The sequence below is a fragment of the Neopsephotus bourkii genome, unplaced genomic scaffold, assembly GCF_033783945.1.
Source record: "Neopsephotus bourkii isolate Nb327-2 ecotype Australia unplaced genomic scaffold, CSIRO-AGI_Nbou_v1 NB_1630, whole genome shotgun sequence".
NCBI classification, from domain to species: domain Eukaryota; kingdom Metazoa; phylum Chordata; class Aves; order Psittaciformes; family Psittacidae; genus Neopsephotus; species Neopsephotus bourkii.
In genome coordinates this window covers 1637840-1655943 of record NW_026902105.1, presented here as the reverse complement: position 1 = coordinate 1655943, position 18104 = coordinate 1637840, and the positions used below count along the sequence as shown (strand labels likewise).

General features: G+C 36.1%; 1 protein-coding gene across 10 annotated transcripts in view; it reads right to left on the bottom strand.

The window, feature by feature from the left end:
- Positions 1-18104, bottom strand: part of VPS13B (vacuolar protein sorting 13 homolog B) — a 436747-nt gene that overhangs the window by 139680 nt on the left and 278963 nt on the right. For all 10 annotated transcript variants that reach the window (XM_061373228.1, XM_061373222.1, XM_061373223.1 and 7 more), the window contains 2 exons: positions 15900-16026; positions 14054-14197 (listed from right to left, as the gene is read on the bottom strand). In XM_061373228.1, the coding sequence (XP_061229212.1) occupies positions 14054-14197; positions 15900-16026 (271 nt within the window). The remainder of the gene's footprint in view (positions 1-14053; positions 14198-15899; positions 16027-18104) is intronic.

Here is an 18104-nt window from a genome sequence, read left to right as displayed (position 1 = left end):
CTCGGATGTCTAACTTGCCTTGAATTTTAAAAGCAAGCATCTTACATTCACTAGCATAACTGATTACTCTCCTTGAGCCATAATCCTCACAGAGATTTTGTGAAGAAAAAGTAAGAATACAGAAGTACCTTTTAAGTTCTTCAGGGAAGATACAAAATAACCCTGTTTTGTATTCATAAGTACCTCCCATCTAGATAGTTATTAGCCAGGAACATTATTTGGGGTACCTCTAAGCAAAACGATTATTTGTGCATAAACTAATGTTTTCCCAAAACTCTAGCCTTACTCTGAAGCTTACAGGGGCATACTTTGTACAAAAAGATAGTTGGTAATGACCTCAATGGCCATATTTGATGGAGGAGTGTAAGATGCACTGACTTTCAGCAAGATTTATTATCCATGCATGCCTACATGGACAGCAGCAGACCAAGATGAGTGTTGGTTTGTATTTAATTTCTTTTTCAAAGAGAAGCTCTTCTATTTTCCACTTCTAAATGCTGACAGGACAAATAAATGCTCTCTTGCCAAAAATCTCCAGGTGGCAAGTGATGGACATCAGGAAATGGATCTGCCAGACTAAGAAGGAAACTCCTTGAGAATTCACCTGTTCTATCACTGATCAGCAGTAAAACTAGTTATTGTTTACACTGGAAAGACCATTACCAGAATATTAAAAATTCTTTTAAGAATCAGGAAATGTGGTCCTCTTATTAACATTGCACCTATAATCTTAGGTGCATCACTGAACAAAATCGTGACATTAACTTCACTCATATAGTTGCATTTCTTTTCCTAGCACTTCTGTTTCTGTTCTCCATGTGCAGGTATTATATGCTCTTGCAAGAATTTGGCATATATTAATTCTGAAAAAAATTAATAATTATGAAAAGGCAGCAACATTCTTTGCCCCTCAGGTAATTTATCAGACACCACATGTGTGTCCCTCCTCTAAACCTGTCAAGCAGATCAAAGCAATAGTCTTTGCAATAATAGACTATACTTTATGAAGTCAGTAGAATAGGTCTACTGTACATCAAAGATGAATTTATAAAAGAGTATAAAGCTGAGGCTTATAATAAGTAAAAACACAGCACTGGAGACCTGGCATGAAACTCTTTATAGAATATTAAAACACTTAAAAAAAGATTTACCCATAAATCATCACTTCTTTATTATTTTTGTCTACACTAATCTTTACAACATTGCCCTATAAACCACCAAATACAGTCCATTTGGAAATCACACCTTTGGTTTAAACAAGGGGTTGCTACTTTAATGACCGCCTGTATTTATGTAACCAATTCATAAAACAGAGAACGATAATGTATTTTACTTTTGAGGCAGGAGACAATTCTTTAATCCTTCTATTTACCAAGAACTTCCAGTGAAATCAAGCTTCCTAACTTAAGATTAATTATGTTTATAGTTGTTCAACAATTCTCAGGATTTATCTAGTCAAATATTTGGAGGAGAGTGAGGTTTTTTCACGTCTTAAATGCTGCTTTTTTCCATTTTTCCAATTCCTCTCTTTCAATACACGTTAAAAAATAAAAAATAAAAATTCCAATGAGATTCAAAGGAAGTATCTATCCAGTTTATTTTCTCTTCATTATTCCAGCTATAAACAATACTATATAAAAGTATAGTTTGCTATTTCAAATATGGTTTCCAGACAAAAGGGAGAAGAGGTAACACAGGCTGCCACTCTGACATTTGTCATTAAAAGCAATTAGTGAATCTGTGAAGTCATAGATTGTCAATTTTTAAACAAGAAATAAGATGCACTTCTCTAGTTAAAACTAGAGAATAATCACTTCTTGGAAAAGTTTATGTATTACTATAGAGGATTCTCTATCACTGAACTATTACTATCTCATCTTAAGATGAACTGAAGGAAATCTTACAGTCTGAAGTAATTCCAATCACAGTTATTTCCACTGTCACCTTAATCAAAGATTTTACGAAACTGAATTATCAAAACTCCCTAATGACAGAAAAGCTAGCACTTTGCTTCCACTGTTTGACAGCTTGATGAAGGACATCCTCTCTCTTTGCCCACATTGGTTTTAACGCCATTTCTTTCAGCCTTAACACAGTACTTGCCTCATTCAGGCTATTCATACAACTTCTCTTTCTGAAGTTGCACCCCATCTATTTTCCAGTTAACACTTTTGATTTTGCCAATTAACCTGTTTTCATTAAAATTCGTTAAATCTCCTACTTACTTAAGCTCATAAATCAGTAAAAATTCCAGTCATTAGTTCTACCTTATATAGCGACTAAAATAGAAAAAATCCAGTATTAATACCAATCCTTCAAAACCCACTTGATGCCTCCAGCAAAGCACTGATGATTAGATAATCCTTTAATAAAGTCAGACTCATTGTGATTGCTGAAACAGTGTCATTCAATGTAACTATGCTTGGAAAAAAAGAGCAAGTAGATCAGCTTAAGTTAGTGAATTCATTATTGGTTATTTATAGAATTCATAGAATCATAGAATAGTTAGGGTTGGAAAGGACCTTAAGATCACAAGTTCCAACCCCCCTGCCATGGGCAGGGACACCTCTCTCTAAACCATATCACCCCAGGCCTTGTCCAACCTGGCCCTGAGTGCCAGGGATGGAGCATTCACAACCTCCCTGGGCAACCCATTCCAGTGCCTCACCACCCTGACAGGAAAGAATTTCCTCCTTATATCCAATCTAAACTTTCCCTGCTTAAGTTTGAACCCATTGCCCCTTGTCCTATCACTACTATAAGAATTGGTCCCTGTGACGATCTAATATCATTCTAACCCACAATGCTAAACTGTTGAAAGAAGAAAGTTAACAATAGCTCTTGGCACTTGGAAGGTTATAGCAGGCTTTTCAAGTAAATTAAACAGAACTCTAGCAATCCTTACTACTCTGCTTATATAACCACAATAAATATTCCAGGAAATTCAGCAATGCCAAAACTTCAACTCTCCTATTTCAGTAACAGAGCAACTACAACTTACATTTTGATCTTATGTTCAAGGCACATGTACAGAATTCTATTTTTAATTGCAATGTTCTGATAAAAAAACAACAGTATTATGTCTTCTAGCCCAACTAAACAATTTTTTATGTCAGCAGAATCAGAGTTCTGGCTGAATTCACGTTTAGAAGAAAAAACATTTTCTGAGAAGTCGCAGTCTTACTAACTGAATAACTGCAAGTTCCCTCAATTAAGGTATGCCTGTGGATTTTGAGCTCCATGGATAGATTGCTCCAAATTATAAACATATTTAAAAGAAAACACTGTTATAATTACTGAGAAAAGACGGTGAAGAGCCTATTTTTATCTAAATACTCAAAGAGATAAGAGTTTTATTTCCTGCACTATTAAATGTTCTTTCTAGACTTTCCTTAACTATACTTACTTTCACAACTCTTCAGATGTCTTTGCAAATAGCACGTAATAAATTCCAGAGTTCTGTCAAATCAAAACGTGCTAAATATCTGTCTAGCTTTAGTAGTATGAAAGGACTAGGAGAGCTCTTCCCTTTCATGGCTAATTGCAAAATTATAAATTCAGTTTCAAGACTGTCTTGCAGAACTGATTGCAACAGATTCCTAGTAATAACAAAAGCAAATACATGTAAAGACATAGAAATATTTTAACAGTGGCCTGACTTGAGGGTCAGTATTCCTTTTCATACAATGTAAAAAGAGAGATAAAATTGAAAAGGAATCCAATGAGATCCTCTCTAGCAGGTATCAAGTACTGCCCCTGTTTAAAAAAAAAACCAGGAAAAAATGGTATTGTGACTGTAGGAAAGCTTTGCTGTCTATCACAAAAAATAATTTCAGAATGTGACCTCAGCATTATTTCCTTGTTTCAGAAAGTCTTTAGAAAACAGGGCCTACGTGTTTTCAGTTTGAGAAGTTACCAGAGGAAAAATACAGCTATTAGGCACTGAAAGACTTCTAATTTTCTGTTTGCATGCTTTTTAAGGGGAGAAGATTTTTTTGTTTTGCTCCTACTCTGCACTAAAGAGGACCAGAATTAGAAATATCATCAAGATAGCCACATACGTTACTAGAATATAACTGCCTTAATTTATCTTCCCATTCACTCCAAGTAGCAGTGCATTTTATCAAGAGTAAGATAAATCTCAGATAATCTACATCAGTAGCTTTTAGTCATGTTTTCAAACACAAGGATTACAGAAATATCTGTTATTAAAGACAAGCATACTCTAAATTACAGATATATACTGAGTCCCAAAAAAGACTATCAAGTTCTTAGAACATGTATAAGGCATTTCTCACATGTAATTTAGCAGGTATCACCAGGCATTAAAACATAATTTATATCCAGACAGAAACTTGTAGAAGTATTTTGTACTGAATACTTACCCATTTTAATACTGATGATTCACACTAATTTGCTGTAAGCTGAAAAGAATATGGGAAAAGGCAACCATTTCATTCTTCCTCTTCTCTTTAGAGAAAGAGCATCACTGCTCACAGACAGACATGTAATAACATTTCCTTAAGAGAAAGCTGCGTGGAGACCTCATAGCAGCCTTCCAGTATCTGAAGGGGGCCTACAGGGATGCTGGGGATGGACTCTTCATTAGGGATTGTAGTGATAGGACAAGAGGTAATGGGTTAAAACTTAAACAGGGGAAGTTTAGATTGGATATAAGGAGGAAACCTGCCCAAGGAGGTTGTGAATGCTTCATCCCTGGCAGTGTTCAAGGCCAGGTTGGACGAGGCCTTGGGTGGTATGGTTTAGAGCGAGGTGTCCCTGCCCACGGCAGGGGGGTTGGAACTTGATGATCTTAAGGTCCTTTCCAACCCTAACTATTCTATGATTCTACTTATTCCTGTAAACAATGAGCTGCACACATGCTTTTTTTTTTGTCTTGGACTGGATGATAAGCAGATTATTGTCTTTCCAACACTTGAACCTAAAGTTAATTTTATTTGAAACCCAGCATTAGACCATCACGCTGCCACAAGAGGCTGGGGAAGGAAAAGCACAAACACAAATTTCCTATTTGTCTAAAACCTTAAAAAATCCTACCACAACTGCTTTCCTGACTCCAAAGGTCAAATGCTTATTAACACATCCAAACAGACACTTGCAAACTCAGGGTATTCCAGTCTTACTTACTTTATTGTTTAAAACTCCATCCATAAGTTTATGATAATTATGGATTGTTATTATAATCTACAAACCCTGAAATTTTACACTTCAAATTCATATACGTACCTATAGCTCTGGGCTAAAAGCTGGGCTCCAAAAAAATCCATTTACTATAATCATGATATTTTAAAAAGGTAAATGTCTAGCATCCCATTAAATTACTGCTACAATTTTACTACCTGTACAATTAGACAAAACCGAACTATATAGTTTTAAGATTTTTCAATTTCACTTAGATACAGAAATTACTTTGGTTTTGAATGCAATGTCCATGCTAAATGAACTCCCACACTATTGGCGAACTCTGCATTTCTCCATAAAACATTCATTATATTGGCTGAACAGCAGGGATGAGTGTGCATTTATGTAAAATTTATATAAGAAAATAATTTCTATGTTTAGTGTGTAAGACGTGTAACATCCATGGTACCTAATGGAAAACATCAAAGGAAAAAATGTTTTCCTTCCAGTGACTGGTGTCAAGCAGGTCATATCCCTTTCTGGTACTGAACATCTGTTGGGTGTGAATTAATTTCAGTGGCATAGGTTTCCTTAATGAGTGTTGTGCCAAAATTGTGATACAATGTGGATAACCACCTGCTTTCAATCTACTTAAATTCAGTCTTTTGAAAACTTTCCATCCCTTTTTTTAGTATATCCTCACTTACACATTAGAAAAGACAAATGAAATATTAATTATACAATGGCAAGGATTCAACTTAAAACAATACAGGCAAGAATATTCAGAAATGTCATTGCAATTATTTTTTTTTAATTACATTAAGTTAGCTTGCATAAAAAATATTTCATTTCTTTCCTTTAAAAATAAAGAACAAACTGTTCAACTCCTCCTGTTGAAGAGCCACAATCTCTTCAGCTGTTCAACTATACCATTAAAGATTGCTTGCTTTCCAACAAAACAGACTAAATAACTGAAGAAAAAGCTTTCTAGGCATAAGCCCCAATCAGATACAACAGAGAGAGGAGGTGCTGAGAAACCTGCTGGTTCTCTGTAGTTCATTTCAAGGGCAACCGAAGAAATCCATGACAAAAAAACCCACTGAAGACTATCAGGTACACAGACATCACCACTATCTCTGCAAGTGCCTGAGCTGCAAATACTACATTACAGCTGGGAAAATATTGTAGGGATGCATAATTAATGCATCTATTCTTATATTGTTTTCAATTCATATGATAATATAGGGCTAAATAAATGACCCTCAGTTCAAGTCACTATGGCCATTACTATACCATGCGCAAATATGAACTATATTTATCTAGGCATGTCAATCATATTTACCTAGTACTGGGTCTGAAATCTTTCTATTAATCCCTATCTACATTCTGGGCAACAAATTCAAAAATATTGATGAATCTGTCACAGGAAGTACTTGTGAAAATTTCAGGTACTTAAGCAAAGAAGACCACCAAGTTGTAAATTTGTAATGGTGCTTTCTAGAATTAACAAAAAAACTGGATAATATGGGACAAAAGCAGTGAAAGGAGTAAGCACGCCATCCCTTCCAAAAGATAATACAGAAAAAACCCAACAGATTTTAAAGAAAAATAAATTGAAATTTTGGGAATTCTGAACAAAAGCGAATCTGCAACTGTAACTATCAAGCACCAGATCTGTTTCTTTATTACCCGTTTTCTTTAAAGTTAACAAACACACAGACAAACAAATCCCCACCCAACAGCAGAAGGTACCATGACATTCTAAAGAATTTTTCTTGTTGTGTGAGGAAAAAGACAAGTCTTCAAATAATTTCAGAAGACACAAAACCACATTTATTCTTGCTTTTATTACATAATTTCTAAACCAGAGTGACTCTGCACAAAGAAAAGATTACAATAGATGGTGGGAGACCAAGAAGAAAGAGGTAGCAGGAAGAGAGTCAGAAGACTGGGAAAAGGAAAGAACGTTACATTTGCTTCATCACTTAAGGGTGGGTATTTTACTGTGGTATACTAGAATATATACACGGAACAAAGAGCATCCCCATCTCTGGCTTTCCTAATATGTGGTTCATTCCTGCCCAAGATTTAACTTGCTTGAAAACACTGGTTTCAAAATTAGTCATGAGATATTCTTTATATATGGTTGGTTTTAAAGTAGACTTAATATGATGACTACTTGATATTAATGAATAACAAAATTTATTACTATTGGTAAAACAACATGCCCCAGGTAGTCTTAATACACCAAAGTTCCTCTGTATCTAATAAAAAGAGATTTACCTGCTTGATGATTTTTAGGCTTTAGAGAATGGAATTCACTAATTTTTTGCCATTTTAACTGTGGCTTATTTTTTTAAATCCAAGACAGATTAATAGGGTTTACTGAACTCAAAATCACATAGATTAAAAACTGATAGGGTGTTGTTATGGTTAGTTGGAGATTATAACATTAGAACCAATTCAATTATAAAATGACAGCAGATACTCAGACTTCTGACAGAAAAATCAGTGAAAGGATGCCAACATCTTCTTGTCAGGTCCCTCAGCAGTGTTCTACACCAAATAAGACTCTTCCTAACATCCAGACTTGAATAATGTTTCCTTTCATTTTTAATTATTTACTTACTTGTATATCTCTGTAATCGTCTACACAAGTCTAGATGATTCTACTGCAGCCTTGATGTTTGCACTTCTTAAATATTTGTGGCTTCGCAGATCCAAAACATTAATCTTGCAGCCAAGGTGCATGCATTTGACTCTTACAATCCACCACCTACCCCACAAATCATAAGCAGAATCCCTAAATATTTTGTTATCTTTGGAATATTGGTTAGCTTCAAAGGGCTGCTTGATGGAAGAGCTATCATCAGCTCACATAGTTGGAACCCTTGAGTGCTCACCTTGGTAGAGAAAGGATCAGCAGGGAGCCTACAGGAGGAGTGCTAGAGACAAGCAGAAAAGGAGTCAAGCTTTATATATTCATAGTTGGACATTTACAACCAGCAGCAGAAATTATTTGATCTGAAAAAATACAAAGCATTCCTAAGTGCCAAAAAAGATGAACACAGCTAAGTGACAAAGCTAAGATGAACAAAACAAAGCTTCTGATATGCTTTGCCCTTCCTCAGAACCCACGAAGAAGGTATCTATCAGATTACCTGATTACCATCTATGATAAAGTGTCTGGATCTGTGGACATGGGTAGAACAGCAGAAATCTAAAAGCAAGGCTTTTAATACTTCTGCAAAATTCTTGAACCTATATTTGGACATTTCAGTCTGGGTGGGTGAACTGACAGATGAAAATTAGACAAATGACTGATTTCAGAGGGTATTGATTAATGGGAAGCAGTGTGTATGTGCAAGAGCAGGGATGCTATCCACAGGGACCTAGACAGGGTAGAAGAATGAGCCAAACAGGAACCTTTGGATGTTAAACGAGAGAAATATGAAGTCCTCTATGCGAGAAGGAAGAACCTCAGCAATGACAGAAGCTGCTGCAGAGCAGTCCTGGTGGACATAAGCAAGTGATGTGCATGGGCAGTAAAGGTGGCCATCAGTATTTTCTATGGTATCCACAGAAACGTGGTGAGTAGATTGAGGGAAGTGATTATTGACCTTTATTCAGCACTCATGAAATCACATTTGGAATACTGTGCTCAGTTTTGGTCCTCACAGTAGAAGGAAAGTATCGGAGGCAACCAAGATGGCTACAAAATTAAGACAGCAATATCAGATGATGCCAAAAAGTTTAATCAGATGGCATAAATGGGCATGTGTACAACTACCTGATTGTAGTCCATAGAGAAGATGGTGCCACTCTTCTCAGAGATGCCCAGTAATAGGACGAGAAGCAATGGACACAAGAAAGAACACAAGAAACTCCAATTATATATTAGGATTTATTAAAAAAAACCCCCACATTTGGGTGGTCAACTAGTGTCCAGGGAGATTCTGTGATTTCCATCTTTGAAGGTATTTAAGACTTGACTTAAGCCCTAGAGCAACTTGATGTAATTAGGTGTGCTGTATGCAGGGGCTGGAGTATACGAACTCTGTTCAGTCCCTACTGACCTAAATTATTCCATTATTCCATCCTATCTTAAGCTTTGTATGCTAAAAAGCAAATCAATCATAACTTTACACATATCCATAACAGTGTTTGAACAGACACAACCAGGAAATAAATAAGAGATGAATAAACAATTCATCACTACTGACTTTTCCTTTAAATAAGACCTCATACCGTAAAAATGGCTTCCTGAAAACAGGTCTCACCACATCTTGAAATGTGGCTGAACATCTCTTGCCTGCAGGAGATTTACACAATCTAGATTATTATCTTAATCAGTAATAACAGGAGTGCCTAAAGGAAAGCCAAGCAAATACACTCATTGCCTTAAATCACTGTCATACAAAATTCCATTCATAACCTGAGTTCCAACCTAACTTTCCTTTTGTCTCTCAACCCTGGTGCTCACACCTTAAATTGCACTAAAGCCTTCCACTAAGTCTGAACAATGACTGTGTATTCCATATGCTCGGTTTTGCCTTTTTTTTTTTTTTTTTCTTTAAAAAGGCTAAGTCCCTACTAGCAATGTGGAATTTTCATTAGCTGCGCTCCTTCAGAAACAGGAATTTCTGGTAACTTTCGGTAGTCAGATCTATAAAAATTCAAATGCATTTCTAAGAGATTTTTCAGTATTTCATCTGCAGTGCCTTTAAAGTGGCACTAATGCATTAAAAAACCGTGAAAAAGTTCCATTCTTGTTCTCTTCCTCCATTTAAGCAACTTGAATCCTACAGCTTCTGTTACAGTTCATTTCAGCATAAAAGTACACTTTCTGACAAATACTCTACAAAATCTTTAACAAGAACCTATTTCAATCTTATTATTGTAGCAGACAAAACAGGACAATCAAAAAACTAATTTCACTTATGGTCAGATATCTCAAGAAATTCAAGGCATTCATTTATCCTCTTTCCTATTTAGAGAATGCCCATGTACACCATTTTTACATACTTCCATTTATTGTGTAGTTACTCATTCATTCCTAAAGTCCCTTATGAGAAGCACTGTATGTAATAGGCATAGGTTCTGAATACCCTTGAAAATAACTGAGTAAGTACTTACTGCAAACACAGTTCAGTGGTGTAATGTACCAATATAATATTTATTAAAAAATGTTCTATTCCTTTCAACTTCAAAAAAAAGGAAAAACAAAAATAAAAAATCACTGCCATGCTATCCTAGGGTAGGTTTGGAAAACAGGTTTCATACATTCTGATTTGGAAATTAAACTTACTCGGTTTCTCCATTTTATTTTGTACTTTCCCATGGGGAATACAGTTTCTTCCTACTCTTCCGTTAATCATGCTTAAGCATCTAATAGAAATACTGGTGAAAATCCTCAAACACTACAAACAAGAAGCTCTAAATCTGCAAAGAAAATAGGCGCTGTGGGTAGGAGGGAAATCTGTTTTCTATGAATTGGCCTGCTGAATAAGACTGTGTTGAATGCAACTGCACAATGAACACTACAGCAGGAGAAACAGCACAGGTTCTATGTATCACTATGATCTGCACAACAGCCTAGGTAATTTGCAACACCTTAGTAAAGCCTTTGGAGGGTGGATAACTTCAGCTCAATTTTTCTCTTAAAATATTAGACATAACGCATCCAAAGGTGTTTGATGAACTGGGTAGTGCCACTGCTGGGGTTTTCCTTATAATGTGTGAAAGGACATGCTGTCTGGGACAGCCTTTGATATCTGGAAAACAGTAAATGTCATGCCTATCTTCAAATAAGAGCACGGAGGAGGATTTAGGGAACTACTCGAGAGCCAGGCACTTTAAGGGCAAAAAAGCTTTGGGGAACAAATAACATATATCTACCAAAAGGCAAATAATGCCTTCCCACCATCTAACTGCCTCCTATAATGATTGAATCGGGATGCCCTTTGCTTTGACCGTAGGAAACTTTGGACAGAGTTTTCCACAGCAGCCTTGCACCCAGTGTGAACTGAATGGGTAGATGACAAAGTGTGTAAAAACCAAACTGGATTGCTAAAATCAGAGACTAATGGTGACTGTCCCAAAGAGTAGCTGAACTCTAGTCATAGAGTGACATTCCTCAAGGTTTGATCCAGTTTAACATCTTTATTAAAGACTTTAGCAATGACACAAAACGTACCCCAAGAAAGCTCATAGATGACACCAAACTGGAGGGAGATGTTGATCAGTGAGGGGTAGCGTTGTCATTCAGAGGGACAGCGACATAATGAAGGAATGGTTTAACAGAAACCTCATGAAAGTCAAAACGCAAAGACCTGAACCTGACATGGAAAAATCCCAAAACTAATACAAGCTGAATGTCAGCTGCTACAGAGTAGCGTTGCAAAAAACAATCCAAGGGTTCCGGTGGACAACAAATTGAACATGTGACAGCAGCATGCCCCTGTAGAGTTGAAGGCTAAGCACTTACTGGGCAGCATTAACAACAGCAAAGCCAGCAGATCAGAGGTGACATTTTTACCTTTTATTAGATACTTGTGAGTCCACAACTAGAGTACTGTCTCTAACTGAGCTCAACAGAAGAAGACTGACAATAAACCTGAGCGAGCAGAGGATCAAGACAGTTACTGGTTAAAGCACAGGATTTAAATAGGTAGGTGGTTTGTTCAGATGGAAAGAGAGAAGGCTAAGCATGGTGGTGGAGTATCGCTGTTTACTGTCAGCTAAGCAAGGTTACAAAAATGGAGCCAGCTGTTTTTGGAGATGTATAGTGAAATGTTGAGATGCAATGGATAGAATTTGTGCTGAGCAAAACTCTGAATGGATATAAATACAAAAAATGTGACAGAAGAGAGGGTAGTTAATCACAGGACAACTATCAAGATGTATGGGACAACCTTCTTCCTTGGGGATACAGAAAGACTTGATGGAACGATACACTGAAAAGCTCATCTAGCTTTAGATGTTAGTGTTCTTAGCAAAAGAATGGTGTCCAGAGGCATCTTGTAGCCTAAAATATGCTTCGATTCTTGCTATGAAATAATTAGTGGGTGTGAAGTACAAATAGCCACATGGAGGCTTCAGACTTCACTCACTGAGATGTGAAAACAGCAGGATACAATCACTGTATTATGCTTCCCTCTGCTAACTAAAGGAGAAACATGAGGATAATAATAAATGTGCATGTATCAGAGGGCGGATGGTTTCATATAGGCATAAAAGACTACAGAACACTGAAGAACTGGACAAAAAGTAACCGACTAATGGATTTTGTGTTTTCAGTATAGTAAATCAAGATTAAATTTTATAAATTATTTAAGAGAAGCCACCGCCTTGAACAAGAAATATTCCATTACTCATTACAGGTGACCTCAATAATTTAAGTGAGATATCAATGAAGAACAAATAGGCATCTTGGATGTAGTCAGCAAAAAACCTGTCTGAAAACACGTAGCAAATTGCTTTTAAGCTTACACAGTCAAATCAGTCATGCAGCACTTCTGCACAGCGCCAACTCAAAATTAAAATTCTTGGCACCATTTAAATATTCTGATTCCACCCATTCCACAGAAAACAGGAAAACAGTGCTCCACAAATTATTTATTGAAGATATTCCCATATATACTTATTTATAATGTTCATCTCCAAAAGAGGCCCTGTGTCTGTGAAGTATTCAAGGAAAAGAAAGATACACAGCATTTTTCTGCATCTTTCATGCCTTCACATGTTAATAAAATACCTTTTATTTCTCTCTCTCCTTGGGAAGGGATAAAGGAGCAGGGGGTGATGTGATGCCTAAATTAGCAGATATAAACAACTTTGGGGATTTTGACAGGATGAGGAGAGAGGAATATAAGTAGTTTGGCTGATCTAGAGCATTCCTCGCTTCCACCCAGATTCACATGAATGCTAAATCTGAGAGATTCAGGAAAAGAAGAAGAAAAGTTTTTTCAGGTCTCCCATTAGCCAGATTCTTTGAAAGGAACAGTTGATTGCGTATTTCTCTTTAACTCTCTCTTTAGCTCTTGTTCTTATTTATGAAGATTTCTCAATGGTCCAACAGCTATTCCACTGGAACTAATGTCTTGTCATCCATTAACTTCTATTGTCTTAAAGATACTGTCAGCCTGACTAGATCCTTGGTTTTGAAGAAATACACTTTTTTTTTCTTAGGGGAAAGTTTTAACTTTCTTTTCTTGTTTCTTTTTTTGTATCAGTGCAGAAGTTTAATAATTTAAAGTAACAATTGAAATTAATAATTTAATTTAAAATCTGTCACAGTTGGAGACTGGTCTTCAATGCAAACTGAGGTATCAATTTCCTGATAAAAAATGACAAATTCAAAATATACTTTCTGAACACAGTAAGACTCCAGAAAAAAGGGAGACATTAACTGTTCAGATGATAAAGGACCCTTCATGATGTACACACCCCCATTCTCAGGACAAGTATAAGAATATTCAGAGGTGGACTGAATATTAGGGACTTGAGTGAAGACAGTTAATGTGAGTACACACAGAGAAATTTTTATAGTTTACTGACTTTTGTGAAGTACAGTGTAGTATGTGAACTTACAAGATGATGCTGAAGCTTCAATAACAGTTAAACACCAAACAGCCTCAAAAACCTAGCTCAAAACTGATTTCCTTCATTGTTTACATAATTCTATTCATAAGATGTTGTAGAACCACCTTAGTCTAATGTACTGAATAATATTCTTGTTAAAATATCACTCATCCTGTTGTCAGAATACTCAGATTGCATTTTAAAGCTGACCAAAGAAGCAATAACAAAACTTGTATTTCATTTACCTTTATAATTTTACCTACATGATGCAAACACCTGAGTTGTGGTACTCTAAAAAGCCCAAGAGCAAACCAGAAAAAAAACCTACCTCAGTGGTACTACTGGAAGGTTCCAGTCCAACTATATTGGCTTGTACCAGCTGCTGAAGAAGTTGTACTTGAGCTACATTGAGGAAGAAATCCAGGTTTGTTGTTACATTTACCTCCAAAGAATGACCGCACACCAAAATTTCCTGTTGAGAAATCAAGGGAAAAAACAAAATAACAGCCATTCTGGAAATCATTTTCAGCTTCCATGTAACCATATTGTGATTCTCTGTTGTAGTCAATGCTTCAAGATTGACTTACTATGACAAATTAATACTACATATAACACAGTATTAATTTGGTCTTTTCAGGAGAAAGTACTGTCTCTGGCTTCTAAAAATGGATGCACCTTATTCTTTCCTTTGCTTTAAGCAGTATAACTATTAAGACAAATTTTGCAAGAAATCATCTAATGTGTGAGGTCTTGTTTCCATCTCTTGGCAGTACCAAACAGTGGACTGTCAGATTTTGTTTTACACTTCCTTGGCAATAACTCCTACTGTCCTTTACTTTCAAGAAAAGGATATTTTTTTAAACATAAAATTTGCTCAATGTGTAATGAAATCCTGTGTTGGAACTCACTGATAACCAAGCTAATTGATTTCTTCTTGCCTGTAAAGCCGTTATTAAAACCTTGGCAAAGCTAGCTGGATGGTCACCGTTTTACTGGTGTTATCTAGTACAAAACAAGCTTTTCACCACAGCTGGCAAGCGATAGAGAGATGAAAACCAGAACCAATGCAGAAGGATTGCTTAATAAGTAGAAATACTGCCTGTTCTCATCAGAAGGTTGCATAATTTCAAGCTTTTCATAATCTAAACTAGACCTCTCCATCAGGGAACATCATCCTGGGAACAGGTAACAAGAAGAATATATGTACAGAAAACACCGAAATTCTTCAACATAAGGATTAGTAAAACTCAGAGATTATTTTTTAAAATAACTTCTATGCATCCTAGTTACCCCGTAAGCTTTCTATTTCATTTTTACATGAAATAACTTTCCATCTGCCCTTGGGATGACCCTTTACACACAATACAAAGCTGTCATTTTTTCTTTCTATACCCATTAGCTATTATTTTCCAACAATGTACACCTATTTTACATTACAATACATACCTAATACCTTTCAAACTCCTGTACCAGTTTTGCTCTTCCCAGGAGGCAGCTGTTACAAGAAATACTTCTTGTGAACAGACAAAATCTCTCTGGTATTTCCCCTAAATAAAATCTTTTAAATTCTTGAGCTACAAAGTAATGCCAAAAAGTGAGCCAATACCTTTTGTCTGTAATATGATTCACAGACTAATCACTAACAAGCTGACCCACAGACTGGTAATGGTGATTGCTAAATCTGGAGTACCATGAAGTGTCCACAGTAATGGTTGGGAGTAGATGCTTTGTGGCAATCTGTGGGCTTGAAAATCTGGCTAAAGAAACTCAACTCAACTTTCTTCTTACAGATACCGTACAGATTGCTTCTCCAGGCTTCTTTGAGACTACACTGAATACAATGTTTCGTAACAGCACCTCTTCTCAAACCTTTCCATCACAAATCCTTTTAAAATACTGCTGGAAATAATTAAAGGATTGCCATTTGCCGATTTGCAAACAGGCTTATCTACCTCTAGACAGGCTGCCTTGAATATCAAATACTATACACAAATTCTTTCTCCAGTAGAGAACAAACATTTCAGTTAGTTACTAACACTCTTACCCCTCCCCCTATTGCCAGGGTGATCTCTGTATTTGAAAACACACTGGGACACTGCAAATGGTAGAACAGTAAAATTAAGATTATCAATATATTAAAAGTTATGCTTTTTCTGTTCATGCTTTGTACTAACCTCTTGGTGTAAATTCTCTGCAGCATCAATTTTTGTAAAAATAATTGCAGGAGCTGCTGTTATTCGAACTGTGAAATCTGTTAGAATTGGAGTCAAAATTGCTCTCCTTTCCTGATGCCGCCTTATGCTAATAAAACAAACAAACAAAAGATGATTATACATTATATATTGTTGAGGGGGAAAAGCTTCTTACATTCTTCTTTACATTCAGCATAGGTACCAAACTGCTTCAGCACCAGTTTGGCACTTGATTGCTTCCTCAACATGCATTAAACATCATCTTCATTATAAATCATGTTAATTCCTATCTTGCAGGCAGAATTCTATCTTCATTTCACAGAAAAAGTATGTCTAAATATTTGACTCTTCAACACATCTCCAGGCAGACAAGTTTGACACTGCTTCTTCTACTGTGTAAAGAACTATATGCATCATTTGCACAAAGATACAAACTTTATTATCAGCATTTTTCAAACTTGTCTGTTCATGCCCTTCATTTCATAAAATGCTGCCCTTAAGTCTGTACAATATCTGAATTCATGGTTTTCAAAGTCTGTGGTGAAAATATTCTGCATGCAAAAACATAACTGACACAAAAATCAAAGACATGAAATATTAAACTAGCAAATCCCACGAAACTCAGGGGTTCACACATTAAATTTATAGTAAATATTGGCCACTGTTTAAAATGCCTTGAAAATTGAGACATGTCAGTCATCTTCAGTGCTTCTGTCATTGTTTTTTCTTTGTTGATACCTTTCAATCTAAATATCGCCATTTCCTTGCCAATAATATTCGCACATTCAACTTGATAATTACATTTATTTTCCAGCTGGGTGTTTGGCTTTTTTTCCTTTCTTTTTCTTTCTCTTTTTTTCCTTTTAACCAAATGCTAAGCCTAGAGGCACAACTCTGTTGTAGATGGATCACTAATAGCTTATGACAACACATTCCAAATAGCCAGAATCTTCTGGGTCAGGTCAAATAAACTATTGCCACAAAATGCCATCTGAGAGCCTCTGATCAGGGAAAAAAAAATAATGTAATGAGATCAAGATGGTGTTCAGCCCTAAAAGAGGATACAGTTCAAATTTCTGGGAGAACCCTTCTATCAAAATAGGTAATTCTTTTCAGCTAACATCATTTATAGAAATGCTAAATATCTGCATTTCACCAAGGAGGACTCTAAAAAACTCTAAGAAGTTTTAGTCCATGGTAAGTTTTCCTATGCTTACAAGATAGAAAGTCATGAACTGTGAAACAACGCGAGCTAAAAGTATACACTAAATTATGCAGATATCTATCACGGTATAAAAGAAAAGACCAAACTACACTGCCATATAGAAGAAAAAATATGTATCTATGCAGAATTTTTCAGATATATCTGCATGTCAGTTAGGTATCCCTGTATTTCCTTTTATCTATCGCCAGTAGTGGACACATGGTGGTTTGGACTTCAGCATAAATCGCACAAGTGAGCCAGGTGCACATACTGTGCAATTAGACAATTAGTCTCTACCATCATCTAGAGTTATCCTTGTTAATGTCATTAAACAATATGGCTGTATGCCTGTCTATGCAGAAAGCTCTGGACTGCATGTGGAATAGGTAATTAAATCTCTTGATTAAGACTGGTATTGATATATACAGTCTAGTAAAGGTAATGGTTCTGAAATGGATTCTGTTGAAAAGTAAACAAGCTCAAATGATGATGGTTTGTAGGCCAAAACTTAGGCTAAAAATAAATCCAATAGGTATCATAACATGACTGTAATGTTGTCACCTTCAAAAGATTCAAAATCCATAGATGACAATTTATTGCTTAGACTATTTTGATGTTCCAAATTCTACTAACAATTTGCATAAGTGTCCTCAAAACAGGTAGAAAGCATGGTAATCTATAAGGATTATGAACTATCAGACGTGGGTAGGCCTGAAGCCTTTTCAATTCATTAAGGGCAACAGCATACAGAAGTTAACAGCAGATGCTATAGGGCACAGAGCTAGTAATTACTGAGCACAAGCCTAATAAACTTGCGCTTCAAATGACCTTCACAAACACTGCTGGGCAGGCTGCAAGCTACTGTATGTAGTATGCAGCATGCTTAAGAGCAAGCCAATTACTGAGCTTGAGAAACTTACTATCTTACATTAAAAGCTTTACCTTCCTGGTCAGCTGTAGTTCTGCTGACCTTTAACAATGCT